This window comes from Neocloeon triangulifer, unplaced genomic scaffold (genome assembly GCF_031216515.1).
Source record: "Neocloeon triangulifer isolate White Clay Creek 2 clone unplaced genomic scaffold, ASM3121651v1 ptg000012l, whole genome shotgun sequence".
Lineage (NCBI taxonomy): Eukaryota > Metazoa > Arthropoda > Insecta > Ephemeroptera > Baetidae > Neocloeon > Neocloeon triangulifer.
In genome coordinates, this window is record NW_026775554.1 from 18,711,814 (window position 1) to 18,739,695 (window position 27,882).

The 27,882-nt window shown below is 37.2% G+C and overlaps 2 protein-coding genes across 3 annotated transcripts; one reads left to right on the plus strand and one right to left on the minus strand.

Annotated features, from left to right (window-relative positions):
- The first annotated feature begins 51 nt into the window (after positions 1–51).
- On the plus strand, positions 52–27,040 carry LOC132196755 (ubiquitin-conjugating enzyme E2 G2). Of its 2 annotated transcripts, XM_059619607.1 has the most exons (6): positions 52–164; positions 401–482; positions 540–658; positions 882–1,022; positions 1,086–1,204; positions 26,590–27,040. In XM_059619607.1, the coding sequence occupies exons 1-5, from the start codon at positions 122–124 to the stop codon at positions 1,202–1,204; spliced, it is 504 nt and encodes a 167-aa protein (XP_059475590.1). In that variant the 5' UTR covers positions 52–121; the 3' UTR covers positions 26,590–27,040. The 2 variants fall into 2 exon arrangements, with proteins under 2 accessions (XP_059475590.1, XP_059475591.1); XM_059619608.1 differs by lacking the exon at positions 26,590–27,040 and having other exon boundaries at positions 1,086–1,362.
- On the minus strand, positions 1,005–24,862 carry LOC132196753 (uncharacterized). The gene is made up of 37 exons (XM_059619604.1): positions 24,678–24,862; positions 23,554–23,592; positions 23,318–23,493; positions 22,773–23,006; positions 22,387–22,553; positions 22,179–22,336; positions 21,838–22,117; positions 21,595–21,784; positions 21,265–21,537; positions 20,995–21,214; positions 20,727–20,937; positions 19,294–20,659; positions 18,948–19,241; positions 18,679–18,891; positions 18,000–18,623; positions 17,744–17,943; positions 17,360–17,693; positions 17,006–17,303; positions 14,868–16,771; positions 6,868–14,741; positions 6,672–6,813; positions 6,315–6,562; positions 6,083–6,265; positions 5,802–6,026; positions 5,564–5,751; positions 5,354–5,507; positions 5,141–5,300; positions 4,595–5,082; positions 4,367–4,535; positions 3,528–3,779; positions 3,165–3,438; positions 2,534–2,855; positions 2,227–2,479; positions 2,041–2,172; positions 1,773–1,922; positions 1,630–1,716; positions 1,005–1,580 (listed from the first exon to the last, which is right to left on the minus strand). The coding sequence occupies exons 1-37, from the start codon at positions 24,733–24,735 to the stop codon at positions 1,404–1,406; spliced, it is 18,717 nt and encodes a 6,238-aa protein (XP_059475587.1). The 5' UTR covers positions 24,736–24,862; the 3' UTR covers positions 1,005–1,403.
- Positions 27,041–27,882: the final 842 nt, after the last annotated feature.

Sequence of the window (27,882 nt, forward strand, 5' to 3'; positions counted from 1 at the left end):
CAAGGTCAAAGAAAAACAAACCGAGCCAATCGTTTACGAGATTTCATCGGCGCCATATTTAAAATTTTGCAACTTTGGCACTGCCAGGTGGACTTTGTTGTTGTGATAATTTGTTGTAAACATGGCAGGGTCTGCATTGCGACGATTGATGGCCGAATATAAACGTAAGATTTTAATTACTCTTTGTCTAATAGGAAGAATTTGTGGAGAGATTGGAGCGATATTTTTCTGATTTAACTGTTTTTCTAAAAATCTTCACTTGAAAGCTTCATTGCACTGCTCATAAAAAACAATTCTAATGTGAATCCAGTCAAAGTCAAACTTATGCTCTTGTATGACTTTTAATTTAAATAATTATTTCCAACCCAATAATTGCATATGATTGATCTTTATTTTCCAGAACTCACTTTGAACCCTCCTGAAGGAATCATTGCTGGTCCAATCAACGAAGAGAATTTCTTTGAATGGGAGGCTTTGATCACGTAAATAAATATTAAATTAATGTCTAATTAGAAAATTGAATTAATTAATTTTTTCAGTGGTCCAGAAGGCACCTGTTTTGAAGGCGGCGTTTTTCCAGCAAAATTGATTTTTCCTCCAGACTATCCTCTCAGCCCTCCAAAAATGCAATTCACTTGTGAAATGTTTCATCCCAATAGTAAGTTAATTATAAGTAAAAGTTTTTCAAATTGTTAAATTAAAGTATTATTTAATATTATAGTGCGATATAAATTTTTAAAGAATTCATTCTAGAAGGAATTAAATTTATTATTTCAATTGAAAATTATCATTATAAATGTTTGAAAATTGCCACTTGGTCTTGTAATTTTAGTTTTGTTTTAATTTAAAGATACTTTTACTTATATCAATTCTCTTTTCAGTCTATAGTGATGGCAGGGTTTGCATATCAATCCTCCATGCTCCTGGTGATGACCCTATGGGCTACGAGTCGAGTGCGGAGAGGTGGAGCCCGGTTCAAAGTGTCGAAAAAATATTGCTCTCAGTTGTTAGCATGTTAGCTGGCAAGGCTTCATATTTATTTATTGCTTCCCATTAAATTAAGACATATTTTCTTCTAAAACTAGAACCCAATGATGAAAGTGGTGCCAATGTGGATGCTGCGAAGATGTGGAGAGAGAATCGAGAAGAGTTCAACAAGATCGCCGAGCGACTGGTTCGACGCACTCTGGGCCTGCCACCTTAGGTACAGTGACTCAAATCGAGATTCTTGTTATAACATGTTGAAAATTTGAATTGTATGAATGCATGCGCTGGGTATTTGTGGTGAAAAGTCTCTTCTTGCTATGTCTTTTCCAAAATAAAAACTTCCATTGACTTTACAAACAAGCCTACATATTTCACATCTAATTAAAGTAGTTGTGTAGTTAGTTCTAGAGTAGAAATCACGCCGAGTCGGATCTAAATGCGTGGCCGGGAACTATCGCATCTCTGACCGCGTTGATGGCCTCCCTCTCGGACTCGAGGTCACTCAAAGTGCCCGACGCGTCTGGCATTTCAATCGAATCATAATCTTCGTCTAAATCCTCCTGCATCGCCTCCTCTAACGCGCGTTCCCATTCCTAATTTAAATGATTTAACTTTACATATAATTTCATTTTTTTTACTCACATCAAGGAAAATTTCTATCTCGGGAAGCAAACACGATTGACAGGATAGGCGGGAGCTTCCGTCGGGCAGTGGAATGCAATCGCAGCTCTAAAAACAAAGAATTTTTTTATTATTTCAAAATCAAAATGAAATTTAAAATTTACTTGGCAAGCCGTGGGTTTTGCAGAGCTGGCCACTCTCCTGGACCAAACGTCCAACCACTTTCGCTTGTCGTCGCTTGAACCTTTTCCGAACAGTCGAGAGGCAGAGAAAAGAGTGCCATTTGTTTCTAGTGCAAGCGGAGTGCATAAATCCTTAAAAATAAGATTAAAATTTAAATTAAAACAATTGCTTATCAAAATTTAAAAATTTCATAATTTTTATATTTTTTTTTTAATAAAATAAGTTTTAATTAAGTAATTCTTTTTGTACCTTGGGCAAGGAAAGTTGTCTCATTATAGCTTTACTTCCAAGTGGCCAAGATGTGCCTTTGTGTCTTCTGCCTGTGTAGGCGCCGTGCGTGTCAAAACCCATGACAGGATTCACTTTACCCTGCTTGGTTTTCTGTTGAGCATTTTTTTTAAAGTCCTATCTTGTGAGATTTTATTCAACCTTTACCTTCGTTATGGTCCTCTTAAACATCATCTCGTCTCGCTGGAGAACATGCAGTCGAATGTCAGCCAGCATGAGCACGCCAGAAGCCTCGGAAAACATGTCAACCGTTTGTTCTGATCGGTCGCATGAGGTGCAGGGAGCCAAAATCAAATTTTTCGACGCGCCAGGTCGGAAGTGAAGTTTTGAGGCTGTGGCCAGAAGAGCTTGATACAAATCTTGATTTGTGGCCACTTGCTCTGGTTTCGGAAGTTGCCACCTGAAAAAGGATCAACGCCATTATTATTTTACTTTGTAATATTCAAAGACAGACTTGTTGAGTGCGTTTTGGATTCCACGCCTGCCACTCCAAATGTTGCCGTCAAGGGTGTGGACGGTGAACGGTTTTCCAGCACCGAAGGTGACGAGTGCAAATTTGGTGCTGTTTATGCCCAAAGTTGACCTCAGTACCGAGTCGATTTTCGCGGGCAGGTCGAACAACTGCGGCCCTTGCAGACAATTCTCGTCGTATCCGTTTTCGATCAGAAAAACGAAATCTGCAACTTGGGCTGGCGGCGGAGAACGCGACTTGGGCGAGCTGTCAAAGACCACGATTTCGCCAGCTGGGATAACTTTTCCAGGAAGACGGCAGCGTGCTAATTTAAAAAAAAAAATTAAAATTCAGAGCCGAAAAATTTTAAAATTTGAATTTAAAAAGTTACAAAATAAATTTAAATTAATTTCAGAATTAAAAAATCTGATCTAAATTCAAATTGAATTTAAAAAAATATTTCACAGCAGCGTCTATAAAATTGGGTTAAGAATTTTTATTTTTGTTTTTATTTTATAGTTCACGTTTGAGCAACATTTCGCATTGATCAACGGGCGACCTGGCATGACTTAATTAACATGTATTAATTTTTTCTTAAATTCAATCATAAAAAAAATTTGCATTCAATTCTCACAGCAATATGCGGGCAGGGACATATCCATTCCTACAAATCGGCATTGCTCCACGTAGGCCTCGGCGGCTAAGCAATCCGGTCCTTTATCGCTGACCACTCCGTCTGTCACATCTTGTTCGCACATTATCCTGAAGGGCTCAGGATCGAGTCTCGAGAAACACGGCTGCAGCGCCGAGTAGGTTTTGGTGAAAAGTTGGTCACACGCAGCCTTGCTCGTATCTTTTGGCTTGGCCTTACTTTTCACCGGCATTTCGCACTCACTGGAACCGCTCACCTATTGTAAATTATTATATTTTAATTTAATTGAAAGTCAATCCATTTTTTATCAGCTAAAAATATGATAAAAAATATCAAATATCCCACCTTCCATTCGTCTAGGAATTCAACCACCGATTCACGAACTCGCCCGTCAGGCTGTGCAAAATCGTTTCCTTGTTCTTTGTCAAATGAACCAGCGATTCCCGCCACCTTTCCGTGGTACCACCCGCTGAGGTCCAGTGAGCAGAGGCCACTGACAATGTTGCAGTGCAAGCCGACACCCTTTTCGCTCACGGCAACCACTTTTGGACCCTGTCGAGTAAACTCGAAATCGTCCACCACCAGCGGAAGTTCAACCTAAAAATAAATAATCATACATGGGCAGAGCGCACTTTGCGCTCTGCGATCTGCGCTCGCGCTCTGCGCTCATGAGCGCGAGCGCAGAGCGCGATCGCACGATTTTCAAAATCGTGAGCGCGAGCGCAGAGCGCGAGCGCATTGGTCGCTGAGCGCAGCGCTCAATTGCGCTCATTTTGCGCTCAAACCAAAAGTAAAAATTCCCGAATTTGATCAAAAATTGTAACGAAAAACAGTGTTTTTATACCAAAAACTAAAAAACTGATCCCAATTTTGGTAATTTAACTTCAACTTTATCTTTTCCAATTGCCGATGTATTTTTTGTTATATTAAAAAATTGTCTAAAAAGTCGCACTTTTTCTTCGGATAAAAATATTTTTGAGCGCAACGCGTGAGCGCAAGACTTTTAAAAAATTTGAGCGCGAGCGCAGAGCGCGAGCGCAACATTTTCAAAATCTTGATCGCGAGCGCAGAGCGCGAGCGCACTGTTGCCAGTGATCGCGAGCGCGAGCGCGAGCGCAAAATTGTTGAGCGCACCCATGTATGTAAATAATGCATTTGTTGATCCCCAGTGCATATTTTTATACCTTTGTGCCATTAACATAAATCTTGCTCTGTCCATCGATGTCAGTCCGCGAAGAAGTCGGGGTCACTTCTATAGTGACCTTATTGCCTGTTTGTGTGTAGAGAGTCAAATAGGAAAGGTGACCGGCCAGTTTGCCCTCTTCGTGTCCGTAACTGGCGACAATTGCAAATCTAGAGATGAATACAAATTTATTATAAATTTTCTAGTTATATTTTAAATTTTTATTTACGAGTTTTCGACGTAGTCTGCAGCTAAAATGTAACTTCCGCAGAGCATATTTTTAATTTTATAGTGATTTCCATCAAAGGTGATGACATGTCCATTGACCGTAATCAATGCGTTCGTTCGGAAGGGTGGCATTAGTGTTCTCAGCACCACGTCCTTCCAGTTGAAACCACCGGTCGTGCCCATTTCATAGACTTTGTCCAAGGTTGAGTAGCGGAAATTCTGGAACTTTTCGTTCATGTCCTCGTTAAGGGTTGGCATTTGGTCGAACCGCTTCCAAGTAATAGGTAAAGTGACGCTGCCAGAGACTTCTCCGTTCATTGGGTCGTAATTGAAATTGTACTTTTCTTCATTTATTAAAATATTTTCCCTGTAATCCATTTCTGAGGATTCGGAAATTTTGCGAATGAACGTCACAATTTCGTCACTCATTTTGATTAAAAGCTCTTGAACAAACTGCTCCATGTTCCAGAGCTCCCAAAAATAGTTGGCCTAAAATTTCATTAATAATTTATGGAAGCGTGTTAACATATATTAAGTATTTAATCACCTTTGCATTTACTTTGCTGTAAACAATTTTCAAGTAAATTACAGACGGCATTTGCATAAATTCTTCGTACGAGCCCTGAATTGCGCTTATAGTCTTTGGAATGATAGCAGCGTACTCACCAATGCACCACCGCAAATCTTCCAAGAAATTATTATACCATCTAAAATCACAGATTGTTCATAAAAAGGTTTGCATGATAAATTATCTGCTTACATTTTCAACTCATTTTGAAGCTCATGAACGTAATAGGAGAACCTGAACTCTTCAAACCAAGAGGCATAGCTTTTGTAAATTTTAATTGCCTCCTGAACTTCATCAAGGGACATGAAATACAATTCAATCTGCCTCGGCAAACCGACGAAAAACTCTGTGTTTTTTATTTATTAATTATAATAATATATAAATTTATTAATATTAAATTACCATTTGTCTCCTTAAAAAACTTTTCCAAAGCATTTGCTATCTCAGTCAGTGTCTCTCTGCTCGGCTCAATATATTCATTCATGATCCACTCCTTGGTCTCGTTGGCCCAGTTTTTAGTCGAAGCGATATTATCACCTACATGCTTTGAGATTTTACCAACTCCCTCTTTAATGTATTTGACGGAGCCACTATTTGATAGAGAATATAAAGTGTGGTGAATTTTTTATTAATAATTTACCTTTGGAAATTAGAAAAGCGCAGTTGGATTTCGTTCCAAGTAGACGAGACGTCTCGAACGAATTTTTTCACAGTCGGGGAGAATTTTTGAAAAGCAGATACCAGTGGTTCAACCGAGTTTTTGTATATTGTACCCAAGAGTTTTGGCATAGTATCTGTGAAGAAATTCCATAATGTGTGGCAAACAATTTCCAAACCGTCAGACGCAACCCTTTGACCGTAGGCACTGTTGAAAAAATTTGCGTTTCAATTATTTTGAAACTTAAAGAAATTTCAAATTACAAGGCATTTTTTACAAAATCCGAGATTGTCCGTATAAAGAAATCGTCTCTGTTATAAGCCCGGAAGATAAGTTGTCTAAAACTGGCCCAGTCTTGGCGCAAGCTGTTGAACTCTGAGGTTGTGTGATCAACTATTTTTTGATATGCAGACCTAATTGTACTCGACTGGATGGCTGCCTCAAATCTAGAGATCATTTTTTAATTAAAAAAATTTAGACTTAACTCATTTTTACTTCTCAAAAATTTCTTCTTTGAAAACGTCTTTCATTCCGGCAAGTATTTCATTCGTAACGAGTTTTGCATGGTTGAACGGTGCTATCAGATCGTGAGTAAGATTTTTCCAAATAGACGCTTTGTATTTTGCGACAAATGAAATGGTATCTGTTGTGTTTAGAGTCAGAGCAGCTTGCAGGGCGGGTGTAGTTTCTTCATATTCTTGAGTGGCCAGCAAAGTGGAAATGTGGTACGGTGTGAATTTGGCCTTAAAAAACATAATTTATTTGAAAAGATTATAATTATAATACTTTATATTTACCTACTCGAAAATATCACAAAAAGTAAATTTTATTAAAATTTAATGCAATAGTCACCTCTGCTAAATAAGACCTCTCAGGCGCTACATTTATTTCGGCTGATAGAAGCCAGTGGCTTTTTTCTGGTATCTCCGTTAGCACAATTAGAGTGACCGGTGGCAACAGAATGTCAAATGATGCCGAAGCGTGAACGCCAAATCTTGAAATTGGAAATTTGAATAAGCAAAAATGCAATTTAATTTTTTTATTTTACTTGTTATTTGCGTGGTCCGTTATTAATTGGCCTAAAACTTCTGCAGTCAGTTCATTGTGAATTAGTCCCACTTCAACCCTTTTTGATGCTGTATCGTAGTTAATCATTGCTGAGCTGTAGCCTCGCGATTCTCCACGCAAAAGGGTGACCGTGGCGGCCAATCCGTTCTCATAGTTGATTTGCACTTCCCACTGCTGGTAAATTTCTGATCGCGGATTTTCAATGGTCAAGTGGTACTGACTCGAAGATGACTTTCTGGTCGCATTTATTTTCAACGTCAGTGCAGGTGACATTTTTCCATTCTCTACCTGTCCCATTTTTACAGCAAAAAAGTTGTCGTAGGCGTTGGGCTTTGTCATTTTGCCGTCGATCACGTAGCTGCTGTTAAATGAAGGGTGTGCTAGAACAGTATAATGGTACGCAACTTTCTGTTCGTGGTCAACTTTGACTGTCGTAACGAAAGTAAGCGGGAGTAGACGCATCTTTGAATTCCAATTAAATTGAACGCCAAATTCAAAGTCCATAACCTCTTCTGGTATTTCCATAAGTTTGTAGTGAGTTTTGAAATCTATCGCCCTGTTTGGAATTTCGATTGCAGTTTTCAGGTTTGTTTTGTATTGATCTTTGGTGATGTCAATCGTGTAGCCAACTCGCCGATACAGATTTTCCCAACAAATGTAAAACTGGCTGACGTTATGATTGTCACTTAAGTACTTTTCTAAATTGAAACCTACAGTTCTTTGTGGAGCCACAAATGTTGCGTTAATTTTGTAAGAATCAGGGCTTTCAGGAAAAGTGTCTGAATCATATTGGAATTTGATTGTTTTCGAATCATAAAAGACACTAGCAAGGAGCTCATATGCAGAATTGTGATGGTACTCGCTGAGCATTAATTTTACGTCTGTGGTATTGAGCAACAAGTACTTAGAGCGAACTTTTTCGCTGTTAAGCTCAACAATCAATAGTGGAGATTGGTCTTGGTCGAGCAAAATGTAGAGATTCGCAGGTTCGCTGTATTCAAAAGCGCCAGTGTATTGCTGAGTTTGCGGTGAATTTAAATGGAATTTCACAATGATAAATTCGTTTTCACTGTAGTTGTAGCTGCCTCCAATTTGATACAGATCCTTGTTCCAAGTGAGCTTCAAGTCAATGCCTTTACTTTTTTCTTCATTTACCAATTTTCCGCTGACCTCACTGTCAAAGTCATCGCAATGCACCGTTCCGGACAGCAAAGTAGCTGAATTTTGGTTGATTTTAGTAATTTTGATGATGTCTTTGTTGACTTGAGCAAAAGCAATGTAAAAATCGTCTTTCAAAACGTGTTTGATTTTTGCAATAAATGCTTCTTTCTTTGAGCTCTCGATCATCAATCCAATATCAAAGTCAGTTGTGCTCTCGATAAAATGGTTCAATATCACAGAATAGGACTCCTTTTCACCCAACTTGTAGTCAAGCTCTGTTCCAAATTTAATCTCGGTCTTTTTTGCCCCAACATAGAAAACTGTATCGGGCAATGTTTCGTAGATGGAATTCGTGCTCATCAAAACGTAAAAATCTGTCTGGTTATTGTACATGCCGAATAGTCCAGCTTTGAATAGTTGAACTTGTCCACTGTTAAATGTAACTTCGCTTTCTAATTGATGGCCGGATGATTTAGAATAAATTTTCATGCTGTAGTCGTCATATTTGGTTTTGTAGCCAAAGAAACCTTGATTTGACGTCAAGTACATATTAATGGACAATCCGGTGAATTTCAGCTCGAGATTGGTGTATCCAGGTTTTGATGAGAACATCATTTGACCATCAAAATGAGTACTTCCCCTTAATTCAAGGCTAGCTTGTAGGCTGTATCGTATTTCTGATGGAATGGTCAGTTTGAGAGACAACTTTTCAAAATTTTTAATTACTGATTCAGAGTCAACTTGCAATATGAAACCATTAGATAGATGGTGAAACGATATGTTTGTTTTGAGGGTTTCCGAGTCGTTTGTGAACAAATTAATGTTTATGCTTTTTTTATTTCCAACGTAGCTGTAGTCGGCTTCTAATAGTAGGGATTTCAATTCCTCGAATGACGTTGAAATCTCAACTTTAATGAGATCATTTGTCATTAGACCATCTAGATCAATATTTTCATTATCAAGTGATATGTTAGACAAAATGAAATAAGCATTGCCATCTTTTCCGGTTTTCAGATTCAAGCTAAGGAGCTTAAATGGGAACAAGTAGGGCAAACTCAAAAACAAATCAGCGTCTAATTTTGGGTTCTTATTTTGATCAGGGAGACTGTACTTGAACGCAGCTTTGTAAACTATTTCAAAAAGGGTCATCTCAGCAAGCAATTTGTTTCCATTAGGTACTTGCTCTAAATAAGCTGCGAAGTTTAGTATCTGTGCTTGTGAATTGCCTATCACAATTTTGATTCCCTTAGAGTTGTTTTTGTTAATGACGTCATAATCCAGTTTCAGTGATTCTGATCCAGAGACAAGTTTGATATTAACTCCCTTTAACGCACCAAGGTACGTTGCAGAGAACTTTGCTTTCTTTGACGTCAAAATTGGAGATTCGAGTGTAACTTCAAACGTAGGTGGTTTTGTTAGATCCCATTCGTAGGTTAATGAGTGATCCTGTTTCTTGGAAATTTGGCTTAGTGTGAGAACTAGCTGATTTAGGTTTTTCAGCCCCGTGATTTTTATTTCGTCGTTCATTGAGACGCTCAGAGTCCCTGAGCTCAAAATGAGTTCAAAGTTGTTGGTTCCTTTGAAGAAAGCACTATCCAGCTTGGCATTTAATGTCGTTCTGAAGGAAGTCTGCACCATGATCAATTCTAAACGGTGTTGGGCCATATAACTTGCAAATCCATTAAATTGAAGCCGAGGCTGAATATAGTTTGCAGTAAGTTGTACCTGGAGAGGGTATTTTAGTATTTGAGGCAAATTGAGATACATTATTGTTTCGAGTGTGCTGTTCTGGAACTTGTTTTTCACGAGAGCATTTCCAATGTATTTGCCATATGAGTAATCAATTTTTCCCTCAAAGTGGCTACTACGAACTATATGAAGAGCAAACTCCGTTTTTGGCAATGCAATGACAGACGAAAGGTGAACTTTTAATTTGATTTGTAAATCTTTTTCCAATTTATATTGCAGTCCAAGCAGAGCTTCATTGAAAAAAGTCTCCATTTCCAGGTCATCTAAAGAGTTCATCTCAAATTTACCACCAAAGTTGACGTTAATTGGGTTGTTTTTATTGGATGGCCCCTTCATAAACACGGAGCTGTTAAGTCTTCCATTCAAAACCGTGTAATTGTTTTCAATTTCGTACAGTTTTTCATCTAACTGCAATGTGATCTTGGTTGTTTGCCCATTTTTACCTATCAATTTATTTGAGCGAGCATCAACTACAAAGTACTTCACCTTGCTCACAAATGGGGCATTGATTTGCATAAACAAATACTTTGAATTTTTGCTTGTCAGCTTTGTGTGTATAGAAATGTTTTTGTACGTGGCCGTATCAAATGCAAATTGCATTTCAATAATTTCATCAGCTCGGTTAAAAATGAATTGGAGAATTGGCAATTTTTCAAAAGGTGTTTGTATTTTTCCGCTAATTCCTGTCACTGCATGGCGGTATTTCAGTGCTTCTAAATTGGCTGAGAAAATTGGCAAACCCTTGAAGGGCGTTTTCAGTTCAAAGTTGACAAACTTATTATCAATCACTCCGAAGTTAAGCTTAATTTCATTTGCATTGTCCCAAACTAAACTGCCATCCAAACCGTAATTATTGTGAGACTTTTTAATTACGCCTGTGAGCGAAATTAAATAATCATTCCACTTTGCATCTGCCTTGCTTGCCAACTGATAGTCGTTGTACGTTGAAACTTCTGAATATTTTCCATTGATTTGAATATTTGTAAAATGTATGTATGGCGTCTTTAACATAAGTGATATGTTACCAGGTTTTAAAACTACAGTGACTGCAATTCTTTGCTCTAGAGGCCAAACATAAACAACATGTATTTTGATATCCATTGGATCATAATATGAGACAAGCTCATAATTTTTACCATTAACTTCAAAAGTACCGTTGATTGAGGAAATTTCATTCAATGTGTAAGTCACGCCGGCTTTGTAAGTGTCACTTTGGTTTCTGAGAAATACGTTGACAAAATTGGTGCCAAATGACAAGTAAATTTCGCTATCTTGAACATTTGCTGTGTTGAGCATGCACTTGATTTCCGTGCTTACAGAATTTTTGTAAGAAAATGATATCCTCTCATTTTCGTCACCCCACGTGATAGAAGTGGAAATTTGCAATTTTTCATTTGTTATAGTGACAGTGCCCTCTGTTGTAAACTTGTAGTTGGGTGTAATGCAGTTCACCAAAATTTTCAGAGCCTCGTGATACTCTCCATCAAAGGCAACGTTTAGTTCCATTTTTTCCGTCTCGCCATCAAAAACCTTTATGTTGTATGTATTTTCAATAACTTCACTGGCCTTCATTGAATAAGCATCCTCGTCAATTTGAATTGCTCCTCCTAATTCATTTGTCTTGGAATTTAATATTGCAGAAACTTTTATGTATTTTAACGTGCTCATTTTCATGTGTGCGACCAAAATGTGCAAATTTTCTTGTGTTGTCAAACCTCCATTGAACTCTGCAATTTCTTTATTTTTCTGCATAGCAATTTCAATAGTCTTTTTCTCCTTAGTCCACGTCATTTTGTAATCAAGCTTGTGCACTTCATTCTGTGGTCCTGTAAATCTAATGTAAAGGATTTCTCTTGGCTTGAAATGCGTCTCAAACATCATCACATCTTTAGCGCCTCCCCATTTTACATTTCCTTCAACTTTGTGTGTGTCTTGAGTATATAAGTAGTTTGCAATTATTGACCATCTCATTTCGGGAGTGTTTACAGTGGCTCTGACATTGCGGCCATCAAAATTAATCTCAACGCTTTTCTTTTGATCCTCTCTCACTAATTGCAATTCTGCTCGTTGCGTTTTGCCAATCACTTTGTGGAATCCGCTCAACTCTACGTACGTGTATCCTTCTATGGGTGTTTTCAGTTTGATTGTGATTGATTGGTCATTTCCGGAGGGTATTATTGCACCTTGAAGTGAAACAATATCCACGAGTGAGTAGATAATTTCAAAAGTTTTTTCAATGCCGGAGAAGTCATATTGCGCGTTGAATGTAAAGTTTGAAGAGAAGGGAGATATAAACGAAAGAGATGCAGTTGACGCTAGGTCTCCCATTATCAGAGCTGCGTTGAACAAAGTAAAATCTTTTGGCCTCCACTTAAATTCTGCTTCCACTTCGATCCGATCCTTCGTCTTCAAAGTTAGGCTGAATTTCATATTCTTATGATTTCCCAAAAATGGCGACGTTAATTTTGTCCTTACTATTAAGAACTGATGGTCTGTCAGAAAATCGTGGAGGAAGTCAATCAATGTTTCACTATCCCAAACAATTTTCAATAAAATATTAGGCCAGCCAGTTGCCCTTGTTTGCCCAAATGCAAAAGAATATTCTTTTTCGGATTTTATAAATTTGAATTGAACGCTAGAATCCGTTGCTTCAAAGTTCAAATCCAAAGCGTTTCCTTGCGTGAGATTGAAATTAGTAATTGCGTCAGTAAATTTCCAACCAATTTGTATTGCGTGTTGAATTTTGTCAGAAGATATTTTTAAGTGGCCTATATTGCGCAATTCTGCATCAATAGCAAGATTGAAATCAATATCATTTGTTATGTGTATATCAAGTGATTTTTTTAGCCAACTAAGTGTACCACTTATTTTGTATACCGAATGATCCATAAGCTTCAATGTAGAAACGATTTTTCCTAACGCGTCAAGTTTGAATATCACACCAGCTATCAGCTCATTGTCTAACTGAGTGTTAAGCGAAAATTCAATATTTAACTCTTTAACAAAACGTGATTCAAGAAGGAACACTCTTTCGGGCTTTTTAAAAGTGAACTCATATTTTTTGCCATTGACGATTTCCTCCAATTTTGACACAATCTGTACAAGAGTGATGCCTTCGTGTTCTAGCATGATTTCCATTACACTTCCATTGTTAGAAGCTAAAGCTTGGCCATTCAAGAATGGAGTTCTTGTTTTTAGTTCAACTCTCTTGTTATTCGCTTCATTTAGAAATAGGGCTTTCACATAGAAAATACTTTTTTTCATGTTCTGAAATTGCACCCATAGCTCCTTTTGTGGCCCCTCTAATCTATGCACCGCCACTAAAGCAATATTTTCATACCCTGGCAACTGACTGCTAAATTTAACCACGGTCTCTGTCCAGCTGCTAGTAATGGCGAGTGACATGCTTTCGTAACCTTTGAAAGGGGTTGTCATGTTAGTCACAATATTGTAGATGTTGTAGTGGTCCGTGAAAGTCTTGTAATGAATTGCGAAATTGTTTTCCTCTTCTTCGTCAAACTTGTAACTCATTTTGAATTCTGCGTTTTTGTTTTCAATTTGAATTTGACCCTTTGCTAAAAGCTTTGTGTTAGGAGAAAGCGGGAGAAGAATTTCGGCCCTTCCAGAAGCTGAACTTTCATTGGTGACATTCAGGCTAAAATGCAAAATATCCCTAGAAACATTTCCAGCCTCGTGTTGCTTGAGGACAATGTACACAGGATTATCTACAGAAAACTGAGCATCATACACGAATTGCTGGTCACCTTGATAAATCGTAGCCATTATTCCGGTTCCTCCAATTATATCTCCTTGGTCAATTGGATACATGTGGGCTTTGAAAAGTACATCATTATTTTTGTGTATGATTAAATTTCTGTTCGGCAAGTTAGATCCATATCCAACATAAAGCGTCAAATTGTTATACTTTTCATGAGGCGTCATAATTGTTGTTAGCAGAGTTTCATTGGCCACGACAAATGTAGCATTAAACAATTGTCTGCTGTCACGGTAAAATTCGATTAAATTCACTCCATTTGCTTGACTTGCGTAGTTTAAAACATATACGTTATCATCAGTTGCCAATTTGAAACTGCAACTCTTTCCTTGTTTGTATTCAATTGATAAGATGTAGGTATTTGTTGGTAGTTCCAATTTCAAGACGCCAGAAAATTGATCGCTATTTTTAAACTCGCCTCTTACCTTCATTGTCTCGTAATCAGGAACTGATGATTTTGCGTCCATATTCAAATTAAAAGAGTAGGAACCGTCGACATGAACGTGGGAAATTAAATTGTAAAAGTCTTTTCCGTACTCAAAGTGAATTTCAATTATCCTCTTGTTATTCTCAAAATCATAGCTGACGTTTAATCGAGTTGATTCAAAGTACGGCGTGATCAGAGCAGCGTCAAGTTTTATATTTTCTTCGTTTTGTTGAAAAGTTCCTTCTAGCAAATATTTTATTAGCCTGTGTCTCATACTTAGGTGAAGAGTCCCTGAGCTAGGATCAATGTTGGCCTTGAAGTTTAAAGGTTCACTTTTTTCTGAATCATCTAGATTTTTGTTCAAGTACGCAGACATTTCGACGTTAATTTTGTCTTCAAAATCAAAATCCAACTGAATATCTGACGATACTTTGCTGTTTTTATGTGAAATGCTCATCATTCCGAGCATTGTATTTCCTTTTATCACACATTGCAGAACCTGTTCTTGATATTGCAAGTAGGCGATTGATATATTTTCGCTCTTTTCATATCGAAACTCTGATGTTAAACTTTGAGTTGCGATTTTAAAGCCTTGCTCGTAAGCAATTTCGCTGTCCACTGATGAGTATATTTCCATCTCAAAAACATTTTCCATGAACTCGCTCATGATTGCAAAAGATTTTAGTTGCTCTGTATTGTAAATCCTTGAACGCATTCTCTGTGTAGTTCCGTCTCTCGTTACCTATAAAAATATAATTTATAATTAATTCCTTATTCCAATTTAAATTGTAATTTTATTAAATTATGAATTTAATAACTATGATTTAAACTGTTTCCAATAATTTTTATGACTAGATTTTATTCTTACATTAGCAGTAATGTTGAGGTTTCCTAATTCATATTCCAAAAGTGCTCCTGCCTCTACTCTGTTAGCCTTGTTCAGCTCGATCGTCATGAAAACGTCCGTTGAAGCATCAGTTTCGATTTTTTCCACTACAGCTTCCACTTCAAATCCATTGTTTGCTTTGGCAATCGCAAGCATTTTACTTTTTCCTTTATTCTTGTTGAAGATCAAATCGGCTTCTAATTTGTAGTCGTTTTTTATGTACTCCAGAAACCGCTTTTCAACTGCCGAACGTTCCGCCACTCCAGCTTTTAAACTTAAATATTGATAATCCTCCACAGGCGTGAGAAGTTTTGCCTCAAACAACATTTCTGCGAGCATTATTTCTAGTTCCACTTTTTCATCGTTGAATTTGTACTGGGCCAAAAGGTACTGCTTGTCTAAACTCTGGTGAGCTAAGAGGACTTCATATTTGTTCTCATGGTAATCCTCCTCGTTTCCAGATGTAAAGAGAATTGAGCCATTTAGGTGTTTGTTGAATTCTTCGTAGTTGAGGTGCCCTTTCAAAAGTATTGTAGAATTTCTCCTAGATTTAACTAATATTCTGCCGCCGGTTTGGATCACCTCACTTTTTGGCAACTGCCACTCCGCTTCGATGTTAATTGGGCAAATATTTAAAAAGTCCCCGCTGAAATCAAACATTCCGGTGGCGTAAATCATCATTTCCTCGTCCATTGTGCCCTCTCCATCAATTCTCATTAGAAAGTTATCTGATTGTATATCAAGCCCAACAGCTGCAGATGGCAGTTCGTAATACACAAAAGTTTGCAATTTTATGGACGGTATATTATCCTGGTAGTATGAAAAGTCAATGGTGTTGTTGGCTGAGAGGACGTCAACGTCTAGGACGACCTTATGAATGTCGTAACTCAATGAAACCTTTGTCGTAACGCGCCGCCAAGCGTCGACGTTAACTTGCAACTTTGCGTTATTTCGGTTAGCATCAACATTCACATTTATAATGGCAGATTCAAGTCCGCCGTCATTTTCTTTGTACCTAAGGAAAGTGCTTGTAGCTGCTGTGGCGTAAAGTTTGTGATTGGCAAAGATTTTGGTGGCAGTCTGAATCTCATCCGCATCCGTGATCCGCGTATGGATTTGTAAAATTTTGTCCAGAAAGTTAAGGTGCACGAAACCTTGTTCAGCGTGTGAATTTATATCAATGACTTCCTTGCCCATTATATTGATAAAATGTTTGCAGAACAGCCAGTTGTAATGCTGCATTGAAACCTTAATTACGTCTCTATTGTCAGCAATTCCCTTCAGTTCGAATTTCCAACTCTCGTCATCTTTGTTGTACTCGAATTTATGGTCCAATGTAAACTTGTTTACTTCTAGATAGCTTGTGTGGTTTTGTTTGGTGCCTTCGTGCTTTACTTTCAGCTTCCACCTTGATGCCATGAGGAGATAACTGTAACCAGAAAAGTCCAAGTCGAATTTCACTGAGTCGTTTTGGTGTTCGCGCTGAAAATTGAGCCTAATGTCGTGCAGCAGCCTGTTCTGGTTGAAGAAATTTATTTTTCCGCTCCCTCCACGTTCCTTGATATCAACCAGAACCTCGCTTTTTACGTGTAAAATTTCCGGCACTTGCAGAATGATTTCCGCATCCAATCCTCGGTCAATGGGTATGCGCTTTGCTAATATTTCCAATTCCATCACCAACTTATCTGATGAGAAGATTAAAAGCTTTCCATTATGTTTTTGTGACTCAGCCAGCTGCCGATTTGCAAACTGAAAAGCAAAATTGCCAGTCAGAGGAGTTTCGAGTTGACCCGAACAATCGATTTCTTTTTTGTCCCAACGTAGCGCGGCGGCTAAAAAGTGGCGTTCAAGGGATTCCATTGGTGTTATGACATTAAATTCCAGCTCTGAAAAATAATTCGTAATATTAACTAACGTATTTTTTATTTTCTTTATTAGCATTATTAATTTCTTTTTTTAATAAAATTTATTTCAATTAAATTTAAAAAAAAATTAACATAATCAAGTATGATAAGATAATATAATCTAATCATTATTATTATTTTTTTTAATAAAATTGATTTTAATTAAATTAACATTATTTTAATGTAATTTTCAATCAGTTTTAAAATATTATGTACCGTAATCTCCAGCAAATAATGTTTTATTATTTTTTAAGATGACATTAGCGCTCCAAATACTCTCGGCGTTCTTTAACGTAATCCAATGCTTTAGTGCTCCAGACTTAGAACTATGAGGAATGTTATATTGCAGCTCTAGAGCAGCTGAAGAAATCCTTTCCAAATTGCTCTGAACCTCAAATTTGGCACCGTGGCTTAAATTCCAATCGCAAGCAAAATAAATCCTTTTTTCTCCATAATTAACGCTCACGTTTGCATTCAAATCGCTCCAATTATTAAATGTGCTTTTCACGCTTCCCTAATTGATAAAAAGCAGAGGTAAATTTATAGTTTTAGTAAGTTGTAATTACTTACTGTGATATTTTTTGGATTCCAAACTGTTGAATGCAAAAATACTTCCAATGATAAGTCGTTTCTGCGTTTCTCAATCAAAATTTTGGCCTCCAAATTCTCGAGCCTCTTCTCACCAATTCTCCACGCATGCTGGAAAACCAACTTTCCATTTTTCTCTCGAGGAGGAACGAACTCCACTTCAAAAACTCTGAATTGCGAGCCGACGACAGGAACGTTTTTAACTCCAATTTCAGCCAAAGTCTCGATTCCCAATTCAAAATTTCCTTTCAAATTTCCCGAGAAGAAAATTTCTCTTCCTGGATACCATTTCAGTTTTGCTCCAAGTGCATGACCGCTAAAATTTTCAATTAATTAATAAAATAATTAAAAACATTGTAAAATCACCTTAATTGGGTCGTGTCATCACTTTTGCTGGCTGAGCTGATTTGCCGGAGATGTCCAGAGACGGAGATGTTCTGTCCGGGAACCATTAAATTTGCGGCAAACTCATTCAATCTTGGATACTCAATGAGTAATGTGACATTTTTATTGGTATCGTTTGCTTTGTCCCAGAAAAGAGCTAGTTCGTCATTATCACTGCTCGTCTGAAACACGCATTAAAATAAATACAAGTGAAATTTAACGTTTGTGGTCAAATTACACTAATTTTGAATGAAAGATGTCGGCTCATAACCAAATCAACGGAAAGTGCCATTTCATTAAGCGATTTGTAGTACGAGCCAAATATTTCGTAGTCTTTTTTCGCCAAAGAAGTAGGAAAGACGCTCATTTTTGCTGCCATACTTTTCTTGCCAAGTTTATCCACCTCATAACTCGCTGTAAGTTCGCTCTTCTTTTCGCCACCAACGGCCACGCGGCCCTCAATTTTGGCCAACTGGTTTACAGCCTCGAAATTCCCCTGCACTCCTAATTCCTTGTTCTCCGCAAATCCAAATGCGCCGGTCATGGTGCCGTTCAGAAAGTGGCTTATTTTTTTATGGCTGCTTTTGTCTTTGTAAACTGCTTTAATTATGACGGGCTCACGAGTCTCCGTCCATTGCGTGGTCAAAAACGCGTCGTACTCGCCTGGCAAAACTTGCCGCACCCTGGATTTGAGATTTGGGCCAATGCCAGTGGAAAAGGTGATGCGCGGCCAAAGCAGTGCTGACTCGGCCGAAAAAGTGATTCCGTCACCCTGAATGTACTTGTAGTCCAGATGAAAATTTGCGCTCCTTGTTTGGTCCACATTTAGTTGAGACGTAGTTGAAAATACGTTAGGAATGTACTGAAAATTTTCAAAATTAAAAACAGGAAATTATATTAATTTTTCAAAAGTTTACTTTGTGCCTGTGCTCGAGGAGAAAGTTGATACTTCTTTTAGGGCATTCAATTGTTTGCTTTATCCACACGTCAGCACCTCCCGTTGCTTGGAAGCGCTGAGTGACGTTCCATTCCTCGTTCGTCAATGTTAGTCTCAAGTTTCCTTCATAGTATCCTTTGCTCAGCATCACGTCAGACTGCAGTTGACCACTGTACTGCGGCCATTGAGAAAGCTGTTCAAAATACAAATTAAATTAAATATAAATTAGATATTTTTCTGAATTTATACTTGAGATTTCAAATTTAAAAATCCTCTTTTTAGCGCGCCTTGTTGATTCCAGTTGTATTTAGCCATAATTTCGAGTGAGTGGTGCTCTTCGGATGTCAAATTGTAAACCCCATTCACTCGTAGACCAAGAGTACTTGGAGTAATTTTGGCGTTTGCTTTCACGTCCCACGTTATATACTGCGAATCGACGCTCACCCTGGCATTCACTGCACCTGAAGAGGCGTCCGCGTTGTAATCAATGGCGAACGCAAGAGGCTTTTGAGTCAAACCGGCTACATTAAGGTCAGCCGTGAACTGCAATAATTTTAAATTTAAATTAAACACACAAAAATAATCTTGATTTTACCTTAGATTTTCCTGAATAATTGATGATGCCTTTGAGATAAAACTCGGGAAAGTTTTGAACTTTGAATTTTATTTCTGGTTCAATTTTTCCAAATTGCTCCTTCGTGCCGGGCATAATTTTCTTTTGATGATCCAGTTTGGCCAAAACTTCAACGTAATTTACTCGATCGTAAGAAATTGATACTTCCGCTGCCGAGTAATCCTTTCCGTCCCACAGAACAGAAATTTCCGCTTGCTTTTCGGGAATATCCAGCGCGGCCACCGCCACTCCAGCCTCTCTGTCAAAAACAAGCGTGATTGATCTACGCTTTGCGGGCAATTCCGATCCCACTCGGTCAAAGGAAACGCTGTAGTCGTATTTGCGTCCCGGAATGTGCGCCCAAGACGAAGTAAATTCGTACGCCTTGAATGTGGGGTCAGTTTTTTCAACGGTCACGATGATGTGCGAGTCGCCGTTCAGAGGGTAAGATGGTGTTTTTTCCTCAAGGGTGGAATTAGGGTAGCTCATATCAGAGCAGAACTTGAGTCCCAGGAGGCCGTCGACCCATTCGCCGGTGCAAAAACTCGAGGTTTCTCTCTGCGCCACTAAATCGGGTAATTTTTTAACACGCTCGCCGTTGAAAATGAGCCTTTCAGTTTTCAAATCAATCAACGTTTGCTTTTCCTCAGGGACTTGTGATTTAAAGTTGATCTTGCCCTCATTTGAAATAATTAACTTGTTGTCCAAACTTGTTTGCGTGAATAAAGTGGTTTCAAATTTCACTCCCTGCTCAAAGTCATCCTGTCCGACTGACATTGTTCCCGTCAGAGCAACACTGGCGCTCGGTTTGAAATAGGCGCTTATTTCGAAGCCGGCGTTACTTTTCTCAAAGTGACCTTTGAGCGCAAGGTTGACACTGGACGTCCCGTTGAGTGCCAATTTCAGAGGCAAACCGATAACAGTGGGAAATTCCCTTTTTGTGTTCAAAATTTCCTCCGATCTGGCAAACTCGAACTCCCTACTGCTCAACAGACTCTTTATCAATTCTCTGGGGTGAATGTTGAACTGATAAGCATTTTGAAGGACGTCCTCGAGTTCGAGAAAGCTGACCTCTTGTCCGTTGAATCGAAGGTAGCCGCTCGCCCTCGGTTTGACTCCCTTTTGCATCACAGTGGTGATGTTCATTATGCTGTCGTATTGCTCGTCCTTGCGGGCGTTTTTCAAAAAGTTCTCCAAAGCTTCATTTTCAAAAACGCCTTTCTTGGAAAATAATCTCTCTATCATCGGTTCGAATCCCTGTGCTCTGCCTCCAATTTCAAGCAAATTAATCGACTCTCCAAAAATATCCACCGTCAAATTAAGCATGGCTGAACGTGGCAAGTAAGATCTAAAATATTGTTTTAAATAAATAAATTAACAAATTAATAATTTAATTAAATGATGAATAAACTAACTTTGTTGAGAAAATTATGTTCGAGTCAGCATTTGCACCAAGTCCAAGCGATTCAAAATGGTGCGAGCCTTCGAAGTTGCGAGAAAATTGGCGCACATCAGTTCTAAACTTGTTTTGCAGAAATTCGTTCGCTAATAGACTGCGTAAAACTTGTCTTCCCTTTCCAGTTGACTCCTGACTGTTCGTCAAATGAGTCCAAACGAAAGAACCAACTAAATTTAATTAATAATAATTATATTAAATTTTATGTGTAATATTTTAAGCCTTGCCTTGATTGACAGTTTCTGAGTATAAAGCTTTTTTGATTGCTCGAACAATTGCCGGCGATGGGCACTTGACCGTCGTCAAATATGCGGCTATGCGAATTTCCGTATCCTGATTGGTGTCTGCAAAAATTTCCAGAAACGTAGAAGCGTCTATTTTTGAGCACGGGACTCTCCTAAACGCATCCAGAGCAGCCAGCCGTTCGTCAATGCTCAATAATTCGTTCTATAAAAATTCAAATAATTTTTTGCGTCATTTAAATATAAAATACTTGCCGAAATAATTTCTTGCAAATGCGTTGATCCAGTGATAAAAACCCCGATGTTTCCAAGTCCCTTCATTGCAATTATCCTGATCTTTTCACTTGCATGGAATTCTGGCAGAAGCACCTGCTCGAGCGTTGAAATTATTTCGTAAATTCGCAACTCGCAAGTGGCCATTCCGCCAGTTTGCTCGCAATACGTTCGCGCCAATCCCGTTATTCCCAAAACGATGCTGGAAACGTCCGACTCCGGCGTGTGCCCCATAAACGTGTAAACCAGCAATTTCTGCAATTTAACAATTAACTTGTATTTTCCGTGGAAAAAAATCAGATCAATTTATACGTTGAGATTTCTAATAGAGATGTCATCGACTCTGTGAGAATAGGCCAGCGAGGCGAACCACTTGGCAGCTTTCGATTCGAGCCACAATTTCAATTTGGGAATTTGCTTTTCACGTTCCATGTACAGCGCACTTATTATTGTAATTCCTGCCTGGTTGTTCAGATTCTGCAATGCGTCCATTACGAAATCCCTAAATAATATAATTAAAAAAAAAAAAAATTCTGAGCACAGAGAAAAACAAACCTCTCCACGTTGTTCATTTCTAATTCGGCCACAAGCAACCTCAGGTGATTTTCATCAAGTTTATCCATTACTCTCACGAGCTCTCCAAATAATTTGCTTGATTCCGGCCTAATTTTCACATTTGCCGAATCTCCGGAAAGCTCTCTGATTAGAATCTCTGCCTCAAGTAGAGCCTCTGCTGATCGCTTTTCGTTTTCCAAAATATCCTCGTGATCGCCGTGCTCAAAAAGGAGGGACGAGCGAGTGAATGTTAAAGGGAGGCTTTCAATCGCTGATTCATCTTCAAGAAAAAAATATGCATATTTTAAAATTTTTTGTTTTATAAATATTTCATTTTTCACCTTCAGTAACTTTTTCCAAGACAAGAGTTTGGTGAACAGTTGTGGTCACACCGTCAGTGCCATTGTTGGTTGAAAAGGGTTGAAGAACGTGGGCCTCTTTGCAGTGCGAGAAAAGGAGCCGGCCTCCGGAAACAGTTTTTATGCAGTGTTGTTCTCCCCTTGATAAAAAAAATATAATCGCATGTTGCGAGTTTTAAATTATTAATACCTCAAGAGCTGCGCTGGACTGCTTTTAAAACCTGCCGAAGGCGTTTCCAGGTCGATATTTCCACTTCTTCCAGCACAGTGTGCTAAATTTTTGGTTTTCGTCACCAGCGTTGAATTCTCCGTTTGCAAACTCTGGTATTGCGTTCTACATACTCCTGATACGTCCGTCTACATTAAATCATCCAAAACAAATAACAAAATCACGAGTCGTTAAAATCATCAAATATCCCACAATCAATAAATTCGGTTTCAAATTTTGAGAGCAAAAAATTTTAATAAAAAATAATATGGGAGAAATAATGAAACTAAATTTCCCTTCACTCATCGCTTGTTATTCATAGCGCCTGCATAAATGAGGATATGCAACCTGCGCTGCATGCTTCATACCTCATGAAGGGTCGCGATCTCGGAGGAGTCAAGTGCCCTCAAGGGCAGCTGGAGGGCACTCAGGATGGCTTTTTTCACATTGAGCGCCCATCGATATCCGGCTGTGTCTGTGCCTTGCGGACTGCAGACGGTCTCAACGTTGCCTCCTTGAATCGATGCTCTCACGGTGTCGTGGGTTAAAAGGTCAGCATAAACGGCGCCCTTGCTTTCTCCAGAAAGCTGGACGTCTTTTAGCTAAAGGAAATCGTTCGATGAGGGAAAATTGGAGGTGTTATTATAATTATTTATTATTAAGATCCAAAATTAAATTTTATTGAGAGTAAAAATAAATCAATTTACACTGATTTACGCTAAAGCATTTTTTTTTTGCTGCTTCTAATTTTATTTAATCCTACAACCAGTTTTGGAAAATTATTATATTAAAAATGTTTTTTTTTATCATGATTTTAATTGCATAATTAATTTTTGTAGCATTGGATTTTTAGTAAAATTTCCGCGTTTGTGGCGTTTGCTCTGAATAAATGTCATCACATTCTTGAACTGACCTTAAGCGATATTTCACAAGGCGACACCACCCTAATGACCACGGTCGCGTTGAGCAGCAAACCCGAGGAGGGGTCGTGGTCTTCTTTAAGAGAGCTGTGCGGTCTCAGCGTGGTTTCCGCCCATCCTGAGTAGGAATACTCAAGGGTTGAGCCTTTTTCCAGGCTGAGTGAATTGTCTTCAGTGAAATTATTTGCAAAATTATATTAGCCGAAAATGCGATCAAAATTTTTCTCACCTGTGCAATACGTCGAGCATTGCGTCGGTGTCGTTCGACCTAAAAAAATAAATGATACAAAAAACATTAAAAATTGCAGCGCTCAATAAAAAAATAATATTTATTAACATTCTTTGTAAAAGAGAGCATCAGCAATTTTTTTTATCATTCAATAACGAAAAACAAGTACAGCACATTGACTGCTCGATTGCGACTGTATTTTAGTTTGAAGTGATCACGAGTGCATAATAATAGCGGGCGGCCGAATCGCGGCTCTTGAAAGGGCCCCTGCAGCCTTTTGTGCCTGACCATCCTCTCAAACGCGCGATCATAGCAGACCCATTAAATTGTTTGTTATTTGTTGCAACAGTTGAACGGAAATGACTAAGACAACGCCGTCTCAAAATAAATTTTGCATTCAGATCCAATAAATTTTAATTGATTTGTCAAGTATTTACAGTGAAATTATATAAATTTTAAATTAATTTTTAATTATTTTTATAAAGTTTTAAAATTAAATATATTATAAATTAGTTTTTGTTATTTTTTAAATTATTTTTCAATATTACGTAATTGTACAAAAAATTAAATGTTTTAAAACAGTAATTTTCCAGTTGTGAGAAAAATTATAAGAATTAAAGCTCCATCGCATGAACTAAAATCGTATATATTTTGAAGTAAACGAGGTCATCCTAATGTACAAAAAATTAAATTTCACTCACTGGAGGTTCATCGTTAATCCAGATTTACTTTTAAAATTTATGTTTATTCGTGCTATACATTTTATTTATACTCCCTTATGTAGAAGATTTAGGCCAAGAAAAATTCTTTTAGGTATATAATAAAATAAAAATTGAATCATTACTCGGGCTTTACGAATTTTCTGACGAGAGGAATTATTGCGAACCAAATTAAATAATTTCCACAGCTTGAAATATCATGAATAATTATTTACACATCGCTCAATTAATTGCCGCAATCGAGAATTTGCAGGGGAAAAATTATACAGAATTGCACACATTGCATTTTTATCTTTTTTCCAATAATTTACTATTTTACGATGGAAATAGTTTCATTTAATGAAATATTATTTTCCCCTTTTACATTGGCTTTTTTATAAAGGATTTAAAAAAATCACACCCTACCTGCTGATAGTAAACTGCCGTAGAGAAGCAGCAACAATGTTTTAATCATGTTTGCCATGATTCACGTAGAATTCATTGATCAAACTGTCCGCGTGTCGCAGGTGCCAAAAAATCCCAGTCTCAAATCACCACTAACTTGTCGTATCCAACGTCCGTCGATGGTGAAGCAACCAAACTGTGATAACGAACGAGTGCCGAGCTCTGCTGTCCCCGGCTCTGCAGACTCTCTGCGTCATTGAAATTTTATTTACTAACGATGGTCATCTTGAAATCAATTAATCAAATAAAGTCGCCTCCATTCACATCGCTCCGTGCTCGTTGCAGTCACATGTCTCAATGCCTTTATCCTGATAGAGAATTCAATTATCGTAATAAATCAAATTTTGGAAACATTCAGTAACATTTTTTTTTATTGAAAACTCTTGCTCTGTATGTAATAGACAAATAAAACTTTAATGATCCATAAATTATTTAAAACATTCTAGATCTAGAAAATATTTTCATCAATCATTTGCTTTTTTGAAAGAGAACTTTTCATGACGAGCAATAATTTTTTAAATTTATTGAATTCTATTTTCAATTATTGTTCTTTGTGAATAAATGCGCAGTTGGAATGATCTGGAGTTCACCAAACCATAGTTGTCTGGAAACGTGGCTTTCAACTAGATTAAAAAGCGATTCACTATTCTAGCAACGCAAGTAGTGTCGTTTTGCACTTTACTCTGCGACCTTTAATCGCGGTGAGAGTTTAATCGCCACTGCAAGTTTCCAACTTTACCATAAAAAAGGTTAATAAAAATCAAAATAATAATTTCTTTCCACGTAAACAATATTTGTACTTAATTGGAATAAAATGTTAAAATTAAATCCAAAATCAAAATAATTCAGTAAAAATATTATTTTCATAATGAAAGTTTTTTTTCACAAAACTAAAGGATCTAAGTAAATAAAATTGTATAGTAAAATTATATTTGTATAATTTAAATATCAGGAAAAAAGATTTGTTCTTAAGATGGATATTTACAGTAAATTTAATGAACATTTCAAGGATTATTTTATTTTCAATATAATTTTTCATTTTAAATTGGCATTTTGAAAATATTTGATTCACTAGGCAATATTTCCTTCATCTTTACATGTGAATAGTCTTTGAGAAAGCACATTTTACCGATTTTTGTTTGCTCTCGCTTATTGCAATGAGTCGTGTGATAAGAGTAGCACTTCTATCACAGTGCAAACCGACCTCTGATCTTTGACACTGTCAGTGGCTGACAAAAAGTCAAAAGATCTTGTGAGGCCGGACTGGGTGGTCCAGCATCAACTAACCTAAAATCGCTCGCGTTGATAATTTCCTACAATTTCGAAGATTCCAGATTTTCATGATTCATTGTGTTGCTGTGTCGACATGTCCGGCCAAGACACGTGACTGGAAACAATACTTGTAACATTAAAGTGCATTCGCTCGAATTGATAGTGAAAGGGTTGGGAAACTAGAATTAAGCCGAATTGTGTGAAAGTTTTGTGTTATATAAACGGAGATAATAAGCTTCACTTGTATTAGTCGCTATTAATTAACAGTCGGTGCTTGTCACAAATATAGAGTTACTTTAAAATGAAGCTCCTGCTTGTAAGTTTTGTCTCTTTTTAATTAAGATTTTCACTTTTGAATTTTTTTCAATCAATAATATATTCATTTTCATTTTTTCATACTTCTAAAAAAATATTTTTTTTCATTCCATTGGAAAGATTTTTTTATGGTTGATTTTTTTACATACAAAATATTTAATTTTGCTTTGCCCTCTATTAGGTTTTACACTTAAAAATTGAAAAATATAAAATAAAATTTACATTTTTTTTTTTTTTTAAATTGATTATTTTTATTAAAAAAACAATTATTTTGAAAATTTTGAAGGTTGCTGTTGTGCTGGTGGTGGTGCTGTCAGGGATCCTAGCGCGTCCGCAGGGTTACGAGCCAGACTCTCAAGAAGAAATCCCTGCCGGCCCGTCAAATTTTGAGGGTTCCGAGGACGACGGCAGACAAGGACGCACTTTCGGCCTCGTCAAGAAGGGTTACAAATTTTTCAGAAACAGAATCTTCAATCGGCCGCAGGCACCATACTTCCAACCCTACAGCGGCTACCCTTGCAACGCCGGATACGAACAGCAGCAACACCTCAACACACAGTTACCCCTCACACCGTTCGCATTGTGAAAAGTGGAAAGGCAGGACTTATTAGGAAGTTATTTATAAAATGGACTTTAAAATGCTCAATCAAAAAAACGTTATTAGTTCACTTGTTTGCCTTGTTTATTATGGAATGTTGTTATCAATAAAGTAAACATATAGTTATAAAAATAATCTTTACTCTCCACTATTTTTATCCCTATTGTAGGAAATTTTCTCTTGTTTCAAGCTTGCTTGTAATTAAAAAATTTTGAGAGTAAGATTTCGATTTTAGTGATCTCAAATATAAATATTTTTAATCGAAAAACGATAAATACACTTGTTTGGAGAAAAATAAATTGAATTGAAAACAGTTCAAAGTTTAATGTTAAAAATAATTTCATTATTAAAAATCTCGGGTTATATTAGAATACATTGAAAATAAACCAATAATAAATAAGTAGTATGGGTGAAGAGGTCCCTAAATAAATTAATGGATTGCATAATGAAATTTCACTCGCATGTTACATACAATTATGGCTTTTGCCGCTTCTCCTAGCAACAGCTCTCCACTTCAGAGTTTCAGAGACACCTGCTGGAGCGCGGAACAACTATCTTGTCAGAATTACTATTATCAAGCAAAGGCATAACAAAATAATTTAAATAACTGTGCATTTATTGCAGAAAAGATAAAATAAATAAATCACAATCTTGCAAAAAATTAAATAATAAACCTTATTTAATCCAATAAAAATTAATACTCTAAACTTTGTATAATAAGAAAAATACAATATTGGATTATACATTGTGCAAATATACAGAACGTGTACTGTAAGAATAAATAAAGTCACCTAATACCTTGCTTTATTTATCAAATAAAAAAATTACGTTCCGAGAAAAAAATTGTAAGCATTTTGTTCTTATTCAAAATTTTGAAATTTTAATTTTTTAATAAAATGAGATAAAGACGTTCAAACTTTTCAAGTCTTGTAAAAAAAATTCAAATGTCAAAGATGTTAAAATAAAATTTAATATTCATTT

Excerpts from the sequence above, each read along its gene's own strand:
- LOC132196753 (XM_059619604.1), bottom strand. The coding sequence starts at position 24,735 with ATGGCAAACATGATTAAAACATTGTTGCTGCTTCTCTACGGCAGTTTA. Across the intron at positions 14,742-14,867 it reads ACCTCAACATTACTGCTAAT|GTAACGAGAGACGGAACTAC; the intron begins GTAAGAATAAAA and ends ATATTTTTATAG. Across the intron at positions 2,480-2,533 it reads ATCCAAAACGCACTCAACAA|GTGGCAACTTCCGAAACCAG; the intron begins GTCTGTCTTTGA and ends ATCCTTTTTCAG.
- LOC132196755 (XM_059619607.1), top strand. The coding sequence starts at position 122 with ATGGCAGGGTCTGCATTGCGACGATTGATGGCCGAATATAAAC. Across the intron at positions 165-400 it reads ATTGATGGCCGAATATAAAC|AACTCACTTTGAACCCTCCT; the intron begins GTAAGATTTTAA and ends TTTATTTTCCAG. Across the intron at positions 1,023-1,085 it reads AGTTGTTAGCATGTTAGCTG|AACCCAATGATGAAAGTGGT; the intron begins GCAAGGCTTCAT and ends TTCTAAAACTAG.